This window comes from Myxine glutinosa, chromosome 3 (assembly GCF_964187855.1).
Source record: "Myxine glutinosa chromosome 3, kmMyxGlut1.1, whole genome shotgun sequence".
In the NCBI taxonomy this organism is placed as follows: domain Eukaryota; kingdom Metazoa; phylum Chordata; class Myxini; order Myxiniformes; family Myxinidae; genus Myxine; species Myxine glutinosa.
In genome coordinates this window covers 77,591,967-77,603,960 of record NC_136263.1, presented here as the reverse complement: position 1 = coordinate 77,603,960, position 11,994 = coordinate 77,591,967, and the positions used below count along the sequence as shown (strand labels likewise).

Genomic DNA, 11,994 nt, shown 5'->3' with positions numbered 1-11,994 from the left:
GATATGTTTAGTGTGTGGCTCTAAAAAGTGTTAATTCATTTCTCAGCATAAATGTGGGGGAGATATACAAAAAAATTTGTCAGGGAGTAAATTTACAACAACTGGAATACCAGGGGAATTACACCTACCAGGGTATTCCTTCTGTGGTACAGGAACAAACTTGGATAAAAGATTAGATGAGGCTGACAATCCCAAACCTTGGTCTAAACCTCTAAATAGGGTTGATGAAGTGTGTATGAAGCATGATATTGCTTATAGGAATACCACTACGTTGACTGAAAAACATAAAGCCGACAGAGAAATGTTGTATAATTTGTCTTTGATACAAAAATCCAACGCTGAGAGAGAAAGTTGATAGGTTTATCGTGAAAAAATTGATAAGTGCTAAATTGAGGTTGGGACTTGGGGTTGGTAATCCAGGTGTTTCAACCTCAAAAAACTATTAAGCTCTGATGATGACATCAAGACTGAGGAGCTTTTGGCCAATGAGTTACATAGACCAGTAATCACAAAATTTAAAAGAAGGAAGGTTTATTCCAAAGGCACTGACCACATCTGGTCCGCTGAGTTAATTGAACTAAATAATGATAAAGGATACAAGTATGCTTTAACCGTTATTGATTTGAGGAGCAGATATGCTTGGGTTGCTCCTCTGAAAAACAAAAGGGGTAATACTCATATGTTAGCTTTCAGTGGAATATTTAGTAAGAGTAAAAGAAAACCAAATAAGTTATGGACTGATGAGGGAACAGAGTTCTATTACAAAATATTTATGAAATTTCTGAAGGGGGAGGGTATTCAAATTATACAGCACCTTTAATGAAGGGAAGGCAGTTGTTATTGAGCGTTTTTAATCGTACTTTGAAAGAGCGACGACAAAAAAAAAATTCACACAACTCGGTTCTCAACAATGGGTGTATTTAATTCAGGATATTGTTGATAATTACAATAATACAGTTCATTCATATTTAATTCAGGATATTGTCGATAATTACAATAATACAGTTCATTCATATTTAATTCAGGATATTGTCGATAATTACAATAATACAGTTCATTCAATAATACAGGGGTTACATACAGATGTCAACAATAATACAGATAATTACAATAACAATTACAATAATAATACAATAATACATTCAATAATACATTCAATAATACAGGGAGCCTGGTGTTGGCTTCGCGGTTAGGGTGCTGGCTTGGGATCCCAGGATCCTGGGTTCGAATCCCAGTCGATTGCTGAATTCAACACCAGGGTGGTTAACTCAGCCTGTCATCCTTCCGAGGTTGGCAAATTGAGTACCAGTACACTGGTGATTCCGTATGTGTGCACAAAGGTGACCAACAGGGTTGGCGGCAGGAAGAGCATCCGGCTGCAAAATATTGCTTCAAAAAGGGGACCAAGGTGCCCGGAAAAAGGCCAACCCCTGCTCTGCGGGGAAAAATGGCCTCCAAAGGTGGTTCTTGTTTTTTATTCAATAATACAGGGGTGGGGGTTGGATGAGGGGGGGTGATGGGTCATTGGCAGGAGCGCATTTCCCCCTTCTTTTTTCCTTTATTCTCTTTTTGTAATTAATAATTATATAATTGCAGACAAAACGAATATTATTAAAACCATACAACATTAAAATCTTGTCATTATTTCGCCATTTTTCTTGGGGTAAGAGTCGATATTCAGTTTCCTCCCAGCATGAATTGAAGTCAGCTCCACGAGATCTTTTACCATACAACATTAAAATCTTGTCATTATTATATTGTACACAGAGTCGAGGCTCGTGTAACATCTAAAGGAATGGGAAGGAGGAAAAATGAAAGATAATGTTAGAGTGCAAATGTGTTTGTACAGTAATAAAGTCATGTACTACAGTAGCTGCAGCGAACACTGAATAGCTGCAGTTCCCTTCATGAGTGACAGATATGATTGACATTGATTGTACGGATCAGGGGGAGACCTCACCTGCTTTGAATTTATACAAATATCTTCACTCAGTATTGTGAAGTTCTCGTCATGATATTTTGAACAACGAAGTGACAGATTGAACAACTTGGTGAAAAAGTGTGCAAATAATTAAATTAAGTCCTTTGAGTGTGCATAGTATACCTGTAGTTCTGTCGACTGGTTTTTATTCAAAAAAAACTTTGGATCGGCCAACCCAGTGAGTCGAGCTTTGCGCATTCCTGGAGATCTTGCACATGGGATTGACTTACATCGGATCTTCTTGTCCAGCCACCATTATGACGACTTCTTCTTATGCACACACATCAGCAAAAGTTAGTCAAAAACACTCAATTGCACTGTCATCATAATTTCCATCATTATCATGCCTTTCAACAAAATCCTGGAATGAATATTTATCCATCTACATCTCTCTCCTTCTCCCTCGAGCCATGATAAACTGCTTCGTGGAGGGCAGCTCAAGTCACCCCAAGCTGATTGCAGGTGAAGAACACAGTTTAAGCAAAGTTAGGAATAATTTGTAATGTCAGGCAAGAATCTTGGCAACTTACGTTCCAAAAGATATGATGGTTTCCTCAGGTGTTCGGGTGGAGGAGGGAATCTGAACCGCTTCTGAGGGGCCTTTGAAAAAAGACAATAGAAATATGAAAGATTAATGCATTGATATCTTCATCAGTTTGATAACTCTTCATTAGTTTGAAATGCAATGATGGAACAGGTAATCGATGGAAAGGTGAATTCGGTGATTTCATCCAATTGAGGGGAGTTGCAATTCTTGTTATTTATCTTGCATGGCAATGATCAAGCAAAATTATGATTACAATTATCTCTACAATTAATGATATTCTTCTTCCTCAAAGGAAGTATTAACAGCAATGTCTATTTAAAAAATGAAGCACCAAAATTAATTTAAACTTAACATCTTGATGTTGGGGTTGGCTGAGGTTTGCACCCAGTATATTCACACCAACTTCACCAAAGTACTGAAGAGTGCTTACCTGTTGAATGGCAAGCATAGGGATTTCATCCTTAACACTGTGCTGTTTCTGCTGCAGTTGCGAACCTTGGTCACGGTGAGGCCTCTGTTCCTGGAGGAACACATCAACACCATGTTGTTTCTGTTGTTTATGCTGCCGCCAGATATTACATTGAGGATTCTGTTCCTGATGGAACCTCTCAAAACCGTGCTGTGTCTGTTGTTGCGGCTGTTGCAACCTGTCATCACCGTGGGGCCTCTGTTCAATTCCAGAACTTTTGGTTACTGCCTGCCTTTGCTTCTTCATTTGTTTTTTGAAGAAGCACCTTTCCTTTTCTTTCAGCAATTGCTTCTCTTTCCAAACCTCATACGTTTGCACATTTTGTCCCCCCTCGACAACAATACTTTCTTCTTCCTCCTCTAGAACAACACATTCTTCTTCCTCTACAACAACAATATATTTTTCCTTCTCTACAACAACACTTTCTTCTTCCGCCTCTTGACCAATACTTTCTTGTTCTTTCTATTTGGTCACATTGAATTTCTCAAAATATTTTCTGGGTTCCTGATCCGTTACCTTCTCTTCTTTTATTTGACTCATCTCGACTTCCTCTTTCTGCCTTTGATCATCTTCCTCTTTCTGTCTCTGTTCTTCCTCTCTTTCCCTCTGCATTTCTTTTTCTTTTCGAATTTTCGGTTTTGGTTCTTTCTTTGCGAGTTATGACTGAGGCTTCTGTTCCTGGTGGAGCCTCTCAAAACCGTGCTGCGTCTGTTGTTGCAGCTGTTGCAACCTGTCGTCATCATGGGCAACAACAACAACAACAACATGCATTTTAAAGGCCATTTTCCCTGCTAGAGCGGGGGTTAGCCTTGCGGTCCCCATGACAATCTTCTCCATTTTGCCCTATTTTCTGCATCTCTCCTTGTTAACCCCCTTGCCCGCATTTCTTCTTCCACCATCTTTAGCCAAGTCTTTCTCGGTCTTCCCCGTCCTCTACTTCCTTCTGCATTCATTTCCATCACTCTTCTCAACCAGTCACTTTCATCCTTCCTCAACACATGACCAAACCATCTCAACCTGTTCCTCTTCACAGCATCAATCACAGGCTCTATTCCCATCATCTTTCGCAATTCATCATTTGTCTTCCTCTCTCTCAACGATACTCCGCACATCCATCGAACCATTCGCATTTCCACCCTTTCCAACGTTCATTGCTGCTCTACGTTCATTACCCATGTCTCGCTCCCATAAATCATAACACTTCTCACACATGCAGCATACATCTTTCCCTTCAGCTTCAACGACACTCTCCTTCTCATCAGCATGCCACTCAGTTCCCGAAACTTCTTCCATGCACATCTCACTCTGGCAACCGTTGCCGAGTCTGATCCACCTTCTCCATTCAGCATGTCTCCGAGGTACCAAAATGTTTTCACACCTTCCAGCTTTACGCCGTCTCCAAGATCCAACTCAACATTTCCTCCATCTGCAGCTCCCTCTGTGCACACCTTACATTTGAATGTAGCTGCCACACTGGTTAATGACCCTCTCAGACCACTACATTTTTTATGAACCCACTCAGCGCACATTGTGCATTGAATGGAGTTCACTCCAACACCCTTCCTACACACAGCACAGGGCCACTTCCCAGTTCTTTCCACCTCACCACATGCTTTACCACTTGCCATCACCTTCGTCTTTCCGAAATTCATCTTCAGACCTTTTGTCTCCATACATTCCTTCCACTTGTTCATCTTTTCCTTCAGTCCATCCATACTTTCTGCAAGCAACACCAGATCATCTGCATCCAACAACTCCCACGGTAAAGCCTCCTTTACGTTCTGAGCCAGCACCTCCATCACAGCTACAAATAGTAGTGGACTTAGTCCCGACCCCTGATGCACTCCCACCTTCACCTCAATCTCACCACTGTTCCCGTCCTTCGTCCTTACAGCTGTGCGCGCTCTTTTGTACATTGCCATCACTACTCTGATCAACCATTCCTCCACTCCTAACTTCCTCAATGCCGATGTCAATACTTTGCATGGAACCCTATCGAATGCTTTCTCCAGATCAACAAACCCAAGAAACAACTTCTTCCTCTTCTCCATGTACTTCTCCTGCAACTGCCTCACAATGAAAAGCACGTCTGACGTTCCTCTTCCTGGCATAAATCCAAACTGCATTTCGTCGATCTTCACTTTCTTCCTTATCCTCCTCTCCAATACCCTTTCCAATACCTTCATTCCATGCTCCAATAACTTTATCGCTCGGTACGAGCCACACTCCAGAGGGTCACCTTTCCCCTTGTATAGAGGGACGAGGGTACTCAGTTCCCAATTCACTGGAATGCGGCCTTCTTTCACCACCAGATTACAGACCTCTGTCATTCTCTTCACACCCCAACTTCCTGCTGCCTTCCACATATCGCCCACAACTTCCGTCGGCCCTCCCGCTTTTCTACTCTTCATTGCTTTTATCGCTTCCTCAACTTCCTTCTCAGTTATCTTCTCTGCCAGTCCTAAAACTGGGTTACTCTCTATGTTGCCATCCCATTCATTCTCTGCATTCAACAGCATTTCCATATATCTCTTGCATCTTCCTTTAATTCCATCTGGGTCGACAACGATTTGTCCCACTTCATCCTTCAAGCAACTCACCCCCATCACATCACACCTCTCTTTCGCTATCTGCTTTGCAATCCTGAATACTGCTCTCTGACCCTCATCATGGGCCTTCTGTTAAATTCCAACAATTTTGTTTCCTGCCTGCCTGCCTTTGCTTCTTCATTTGGTTTTTGAAGAAGCACTTTTCCTTTTCTTTCAGCAGCTGTTCTTCTTTCTGCTTCAGAAACTGCTTTTCTTTCCAATCATGAGACCACTCATGGGCATTCTGATACCGTTGTTGCTGTCGATTCAGCTTCCAATCAGCATTCTTTTGCACATTTTGTCGCCCCTCCACAGCAACACCTTCTTCTTCCTCCTCTAGAACAACACTTTCTTCTTCCTCCACAACAACAATTTATTCTTCCTCCTCTACAACAACACGTTCTTCTTTCTCTTCTACAACAACACTTTCTTTTCGCTACTCCACTGCAACACTTTCTTCTTCCTCCTCCACCACAACAACACTTTATTTTGTCTGCTCCACTGCAACACTTTCCTCTTCCTTCTCAAATTCCCTGAAGATCAAAAGTCCCTGCGGATCCAAAAGACCCCGAAGACCCAAAACACCCTGAAGACCCTGAAAATCCAAAAGACCCAAAATACACTGAGACTCTAAAGACCCTTAAATAACCCCAAAGACCAAAAATACCCCAAAAGATCCAGTGTATTCAAAAGTCCCTGAAGACCCCAAGGACCCAAAACACCCTTAAACACCCAGAGCATTCAAAAGTCCCTGAAGACCCAAATGACCCTGAAGACCCAAAGGTCCATGAAGACCCAAAATACCTCGAATATGTAAAATACCCTTAAAGACACTACAGACCATTAAATACACCCAAAGACCCAAAATTCCCTTGAAGATCCAGAGTACTCAAAAGTCTCTGAAGACTCAAATGACCCTGAAGACCCAAAACAGCCAGAAGACCCAAAAGACCCTGAAGAGCTGAAACAACCGAAAGACCCACAGAACTCCAGGTATACTATGCACACTCAAAGGACTTTATTTAATTATTTGCACACTTTTTGAGCCCAAGTTGTTCAATCTGTCACTTCGTTGTTCAAAATATCATGACGAGAACTTCATAATACTGAGTGAAGATATTGTAATTCAAGGCAGATGAGGTCTCTCCCTGATTCGTACAATCAATGTCAATCATATCTGTCACTCATGAAGGGAACTGTGGCTATTCGGTGTTCGCTGCAGCTACCGCAGTACATGACTTTATTACTGTACAAACACATTTGCACTCTAACATTATCTTTCATTTTTCCTCCTTCCCATTCCTTTAGCTGTTGCACGAGCCTCGACTCGGTGTACAACATTACATATATGTATATATATTTGGGGATATCAGTAAAACGGTTCTGCCACGATAGCTCACAATGTGAGATCAATATTGGAGACTCGGGAAAAGGGTTCTGCCTGCAGGAGCTGTTCAGATTCCCTCCTCCACCCGAACAACTGAGGAAACCATCATATTTGTTGGAACGTAAGTTGCCAAGATGCTTGCCTTACATTACAAATTATTCAGAACTTTGCTGAAACTACGTGTTCTTCACCTGCATTGTGTCCCATTTTTATGTGCGGCAGTAGTGTTGAGAACAGACAAAATTTGCTGCACTCGTGGCCAGCCAAGCACCAAACAAATCTTCCAATTGGTGGAAGTCTGGCATAACTATTAATGTATCCATACAGAAGTCATTGTGTATACACCTGGATGATCATTAAAATTAATTGTTTGAAAAACCAAGTTTTTACAATCCCACTCTCAATGTGTGTGCAGAAGAAGAAGTCCTATTGAAGGTTGCTGGAGAAGAAGATGCGAGGTCCATCACTCGAACGAGTAAGATCGCCAGGAATGCGAGAATAAACGCTCGACTCACTGAGTTAGCCGATCCAATTTTTTTCTTGAATTGAAACCAGTCTACAGAACTACAGGTATACCATGCACACTCAAAGGACTTTATTTCATTATTTGCACACTTTTTGACCAAATTGTTCAATCGCTCATTTCCTTGTTCAAAATATGTCGCGAACTTCATAATACTGAGTGGAGATATTTTAATAATTCAAGGAAGATGAGGTCTCTCCCTGTTCCATACAATCAATGTCAATAATATCTGTCACTCATGAAGGGAACTGGAGCTGTTAACCCTCGGTGTTCACTGTAGCTGTTAACCCTCGGTGTTCACTGTAGATGTTAACCCTCGGTGTTCACTGTAGCTGTTAACCCTCGGTGTTCACTGTAGCTGTTAACCCTCGGTGTTCACTGTAGCTGTTAACCCTCGGTGTTCACTGTAGCTGTTAACCCTCGGTGTTCACTGTAGCTGTTAACCCTCGGTGTTCACTGTAGCTGTTAACCCTCGGTGTTCACTGCAGCTACCATACTACATGACTTCGTTACTGAACAAACACTTTGCACGCCAACATCATCTTTCACTTTTTTCCTCCTTCCCATTCCCTTAGCTGTGGCCACGGTCTTCTCGACCTCATCAACTCAAACAAAGACGTGGCCAATCATAAATCCCCTTCATTTCGTTTTGTTAGAGTTAAAAGTCAGAAGTTGAAGCTGAAGACACTCTTTTTTCTAAAACTAGCATGGCTCGGCACGTGAGTACGTCTATTAAATACATACCATTCAAATATGAGGACAGTACGTCCATTAGTTATACTAGGGCATGCCCGTACTATATATAAGCTAGGACGTGCCCGTACGTGGGTGCCCGTTCCTTGCCAAAAAAAAAAAAAAAAAAAATTTGTGTAGGGGTGTGTGTGTGTAAACATCCTAGGGCGTGCCCGTACGTGGGTGCAAAAAAACATGCGTGCAAACAACAACAACAAAAAAAAACTTTGAAACCACGTGGCAGTAACGACCACAGAACCCCCCCCCCCTCTATTTACATGAATGGTTTGGTCCATTCGCAACGACCACAGAACCCCCCCCCCCCCCCCCTCTATTTACATGCAATGGTTTGGTCCAAAGCGAACGGCTTGCGGTGTTTGGTAAAGAAATCGCCATAGCTCGGTAACTACTTGTCCGATTAATTTCAAACCTTGAAAAGGCACATCCTCGGGTCCCCAGCAATATACCTGGCAAGTTGCAAGTATATCGGACCCGTGGTTGTCGAGAAACAGCGGTCACAGACAAACATACATACATACATACATACAAACATACAAACATACAAACATACACACAGAGATTACTGGAATTATAGATAGATGCTATTGAAACATGATTACATGGGTCTTCTGGATCTTCGTGGTCTTTTCGGTATTTTGGGTCGAAAGTCTTTTGGTTCCTCTGGGTCTTTGGGGGTATTTTGGTTCTTCTTTGGGGTCTTTAACGGTGTTTTTGATCTTCCGGGTCTTTTGGGTCTTTAAGCGTCTGCAGTGTCCTTTGGGTCTTTGGGGTATTTTTGGTATTCAGGGTGCTTTGGGTCTTCAGGGTGTTTGGTGCTTCGGGGACTTTTGTGTTTTTGGGGTCTTCGGGGACTTTTGAATCCTCTGGGTCTTTAAGGGTATGTTGGGTCTTCAGTGTCTTTGAGGACGTTTTGGGTCTTTAAGGGTATTTTTGGTCTTCAGGGACTTTTGAATCCTCTGTGTCTTTAAAGGTATTTTGGGTCTTTTGGGGTATTTAAGGATCTTTAGTGTCTTCAGGGTGTTTTGGGTCTTTGCGGTCTTTTAGATCTTCAGGATGTTTTGGATCATTTGTGTCTTCAGGGACTTTTTAATCCTCCGGATTTAAGGGTCTTCAGTGTCTTTAAGGGTATTTTTGGTCTTTGGAGTCTTCAGTGTCTTTTGGGCTTCTCGAGCTCGAGGTTGTTTTGGGTCTTCATGGTGTATTGGGTATTTAGGGTCTTTTTGGTCTTCGGGGTCTTTTGAATCCTCTGGAGCTTCAAGTGTATTTGGGGTATTTAAGGGTATTTCGCATCTTTAAGGGTATTTTGGGTATTTGGGGAATTTTGGATCTTTAAGGTTCTTCAGGTTGTTTTGGGTCTTTCGGGTGTTTTGGGTCTTTGGGGTCTTCAGTGTCTTTTGGGCTTCTGGAGCCAGAGGGTGTTTTGAGTCTTCATGGTGGTTTGGGTATTCAGGGTCATTTGGGTCTTCAGGGACTTTTGAATCCTCTGGGTCTTTTAGTGTATTTGGGGTATTTAAGGGTCTTTCACATCTTTAAGGGTAGTTTGGGTCTTTAAGGTTCTTCAGGGTCTTTAGTTTGTTTCAGCTCTTCAGGGTGTTTTGGGTCTTCTGGCTGTTTTGGGTCTCCTGGCTGTTTTGGGTCTTCTGGCTGTTTTGGGTCTTCAGGGTCATTTGAGTCTTCAGAGACTTTTGAGTACTCTGGATCTTCAAGGGAATTTTGGGTCTTTGGGTGTATTTAATGGTCTGTAGTGTCTTTAAGGGTATTTTACATATTCGGGGTATTTTGGGTCTTCATGGACCTTTGGGTCTTCAGGGTCATTTGGGTCTTCAGGGACTTTTGAATGCTCTGGGTGTTTGAGGGTGTTTTGGGTCCTTGGGGTCTTCAGGGACTTTTGAATACACTGGATCTTTTGGGGTATTTTTGGTCTTTGGGGTTATTTAAGGGTCTTTAGAGTCTCAGTGTATTTTGGGTCTTTTGGATTTTCAGGGTCTTCAGGGTGTTTTGCGTCTTCGGGGTCTTTTGGATCCTCAGGGACTTTTGATCTTCAGGGAATTTGAGAAGGAAGAGGAAAGTGTTGCAGTGGAGCAGACAAAATAAAGTGTTGTTGTGGTGGAGGAGGAAGAAGAAAGTGTTGCAGTGGAGTAGCGAAAAGAAAGTGTTGTTGTAGAAGAGAAAGAAGAACGTGTTGTTGTAGAGGAGGAAGAATAAATTGTTGTTGTGGAGGAAGAAGAAAGTGTTGTACTAGAGGAGGAAGAAGAAGGTGTTGCTGTGGAGGGGCGACAAAATGTGCAAAAGAATGCTGATTGGAAGCTGAATCGACAGCAACAACGGTATCAGAATGCCCATGAGTGGTCTCATGATTGGAAAGAAAAGCAGTTTCTGAAGCAGAAAGAAGAACAGCTGCTGAAAGAAAAGGAAAAGTGCTTCTTCAAAAACCAAATGAAGAAGCAAAGGCAGGCAGGCAGGAAACAAAATTGTTGGAATTTAACAGAAGGCCCATGATGAGGGTCAGAGAGCAGTATTCAGGATTGCAAAGCAGATAGCGAAAGAGAGGTGTGATGTGATGGGGGTGAGTTGCTTGAAGGATGAAGTGGGACAAATCGTTGTCGACCCAGATGGAATTAAAGGAAGATGCAAGAGATATATAGAAATGCTGTTGAATGCAGAGAATGAATGGGATGGCAACATAGAGAGTAACCCAGTTTTAGGACTGGCAGAGAAGATAACTGAGAAGGAAGTTGAGGAAGCGATAAAAGCAATGAAGAGTAGAAAAGCGGGAGGGCCGACGGAAGTTGTGGGCGATATGTGGAAGGCAGCAGGAAGTTGGGGTGTGAAGAGAATGACAGAGATCTGTAATCTGGTGGTGAAAGAAGGCCGCATTCCAGTGGTTGGGAACTGAGTACCCTCGTCCCTCTATACAAGGGGAAAGGTGACCCTCTGGAGTGTGGCTCGTACCGAGCGATAAAGTTATTGGAGCATGGAATGAAGGTATTGGAAAGGGTATTGGAGAGGAGGATAAGGAAGAAAGTGAAGATCGACGAAATGCAGTTTGGATTTATGCCAGGAAGAGGAACGTCAGACGTGCTTTTCATTGTGAGGCAGTTGCAGGAGAAGTACATGGAGAAGAGGAAGAAGTTGTTTCTTGGGTTTGTTGATCTGGAGAAAGCATTCGATAGGGTTCCACGCAAAGTATTGACATGGGCATTGAGGAAGTTAGGAGTGGAGGAATGGTTGATCAGAGTAGTGATGGCAATGTACAAAAGAGCGCGCACAGCTGTAAGGATGAAGGACGGGAACAGTGGTGAGATTGAGGTGAAGGTGGGAGTGCATCAGGGGTCGGTACTAAGTCCACTACTATTTGTAGCTGTGATGGAGGTGCTGGCTCAGAACGTAAAGGAGGCTTTACCGTGGGAGTTGTTGGATGCAGATGATCTGGTGTTGCTTGCGGAAAGTATGGATGGACTGAAGGAAAAGATGAACAAGTGGAAGGAATGTATGGAGACAAAAGGTCTGAAGATGAATTTCGGAAAGACGAAGGTGATGGCAAGTGGTAAAGCATGTGGTGAGGTGGAAAGAACTGGGAAGTGGCCCTGTGCTGTGTGTAGGAAGGGTGTTGGAGTGAACTCCATTCAATGCACAATGTGCGCTGAGTGGGTTCATCAAAAATGTAGTGGTCTGAGAGGGTCATTAACCAGTGTGGCAGCTACATTCAAATGTAAGGTGTGCACAGAGGGAGCTGCAGATGGAGG

At 42.7% G+C, this 11,994-nt stretch overlaps 1 protein-coding gene across 2 annotated transcripts in view; it reads right to left on the bottom strand.

Annotated features, from left to right (window-relative positions):
* Window positions 1-901: 901 nt before the first annotated feature.
* LOC137423409 (uncharacterized) overlaps window positions 902-11,994 on the bottom strand; it is a 42,121-nt gene continuing 31,028 nt past the window's right edge. For both annotated transcript variants that reach the window (XR_010983693.2, XM_078774215.1), the window contains 4 exons: window positions 2,959-3,048; window positions 2,512-2,581; window positions 2,105-2,248; window positions 902-1,787 (listed from right to left, as the gene is read on the bottom strand). Coding sequence is in view for 1 of the 2 variants with exons in the window: in XM_078774215.1 (XP_078630341.1) it covers window positions 2,536-2,581; window positions 2,959-3,048 (136 nt within the window). In the remaining variant the exon portion in view is untranslated. The remainder of the gene's footprint in view (window positions 1,788-2,104; window positions 2,249-2,511; window positions 2,582-2,958; window positions 3,049-11,994) is intronic.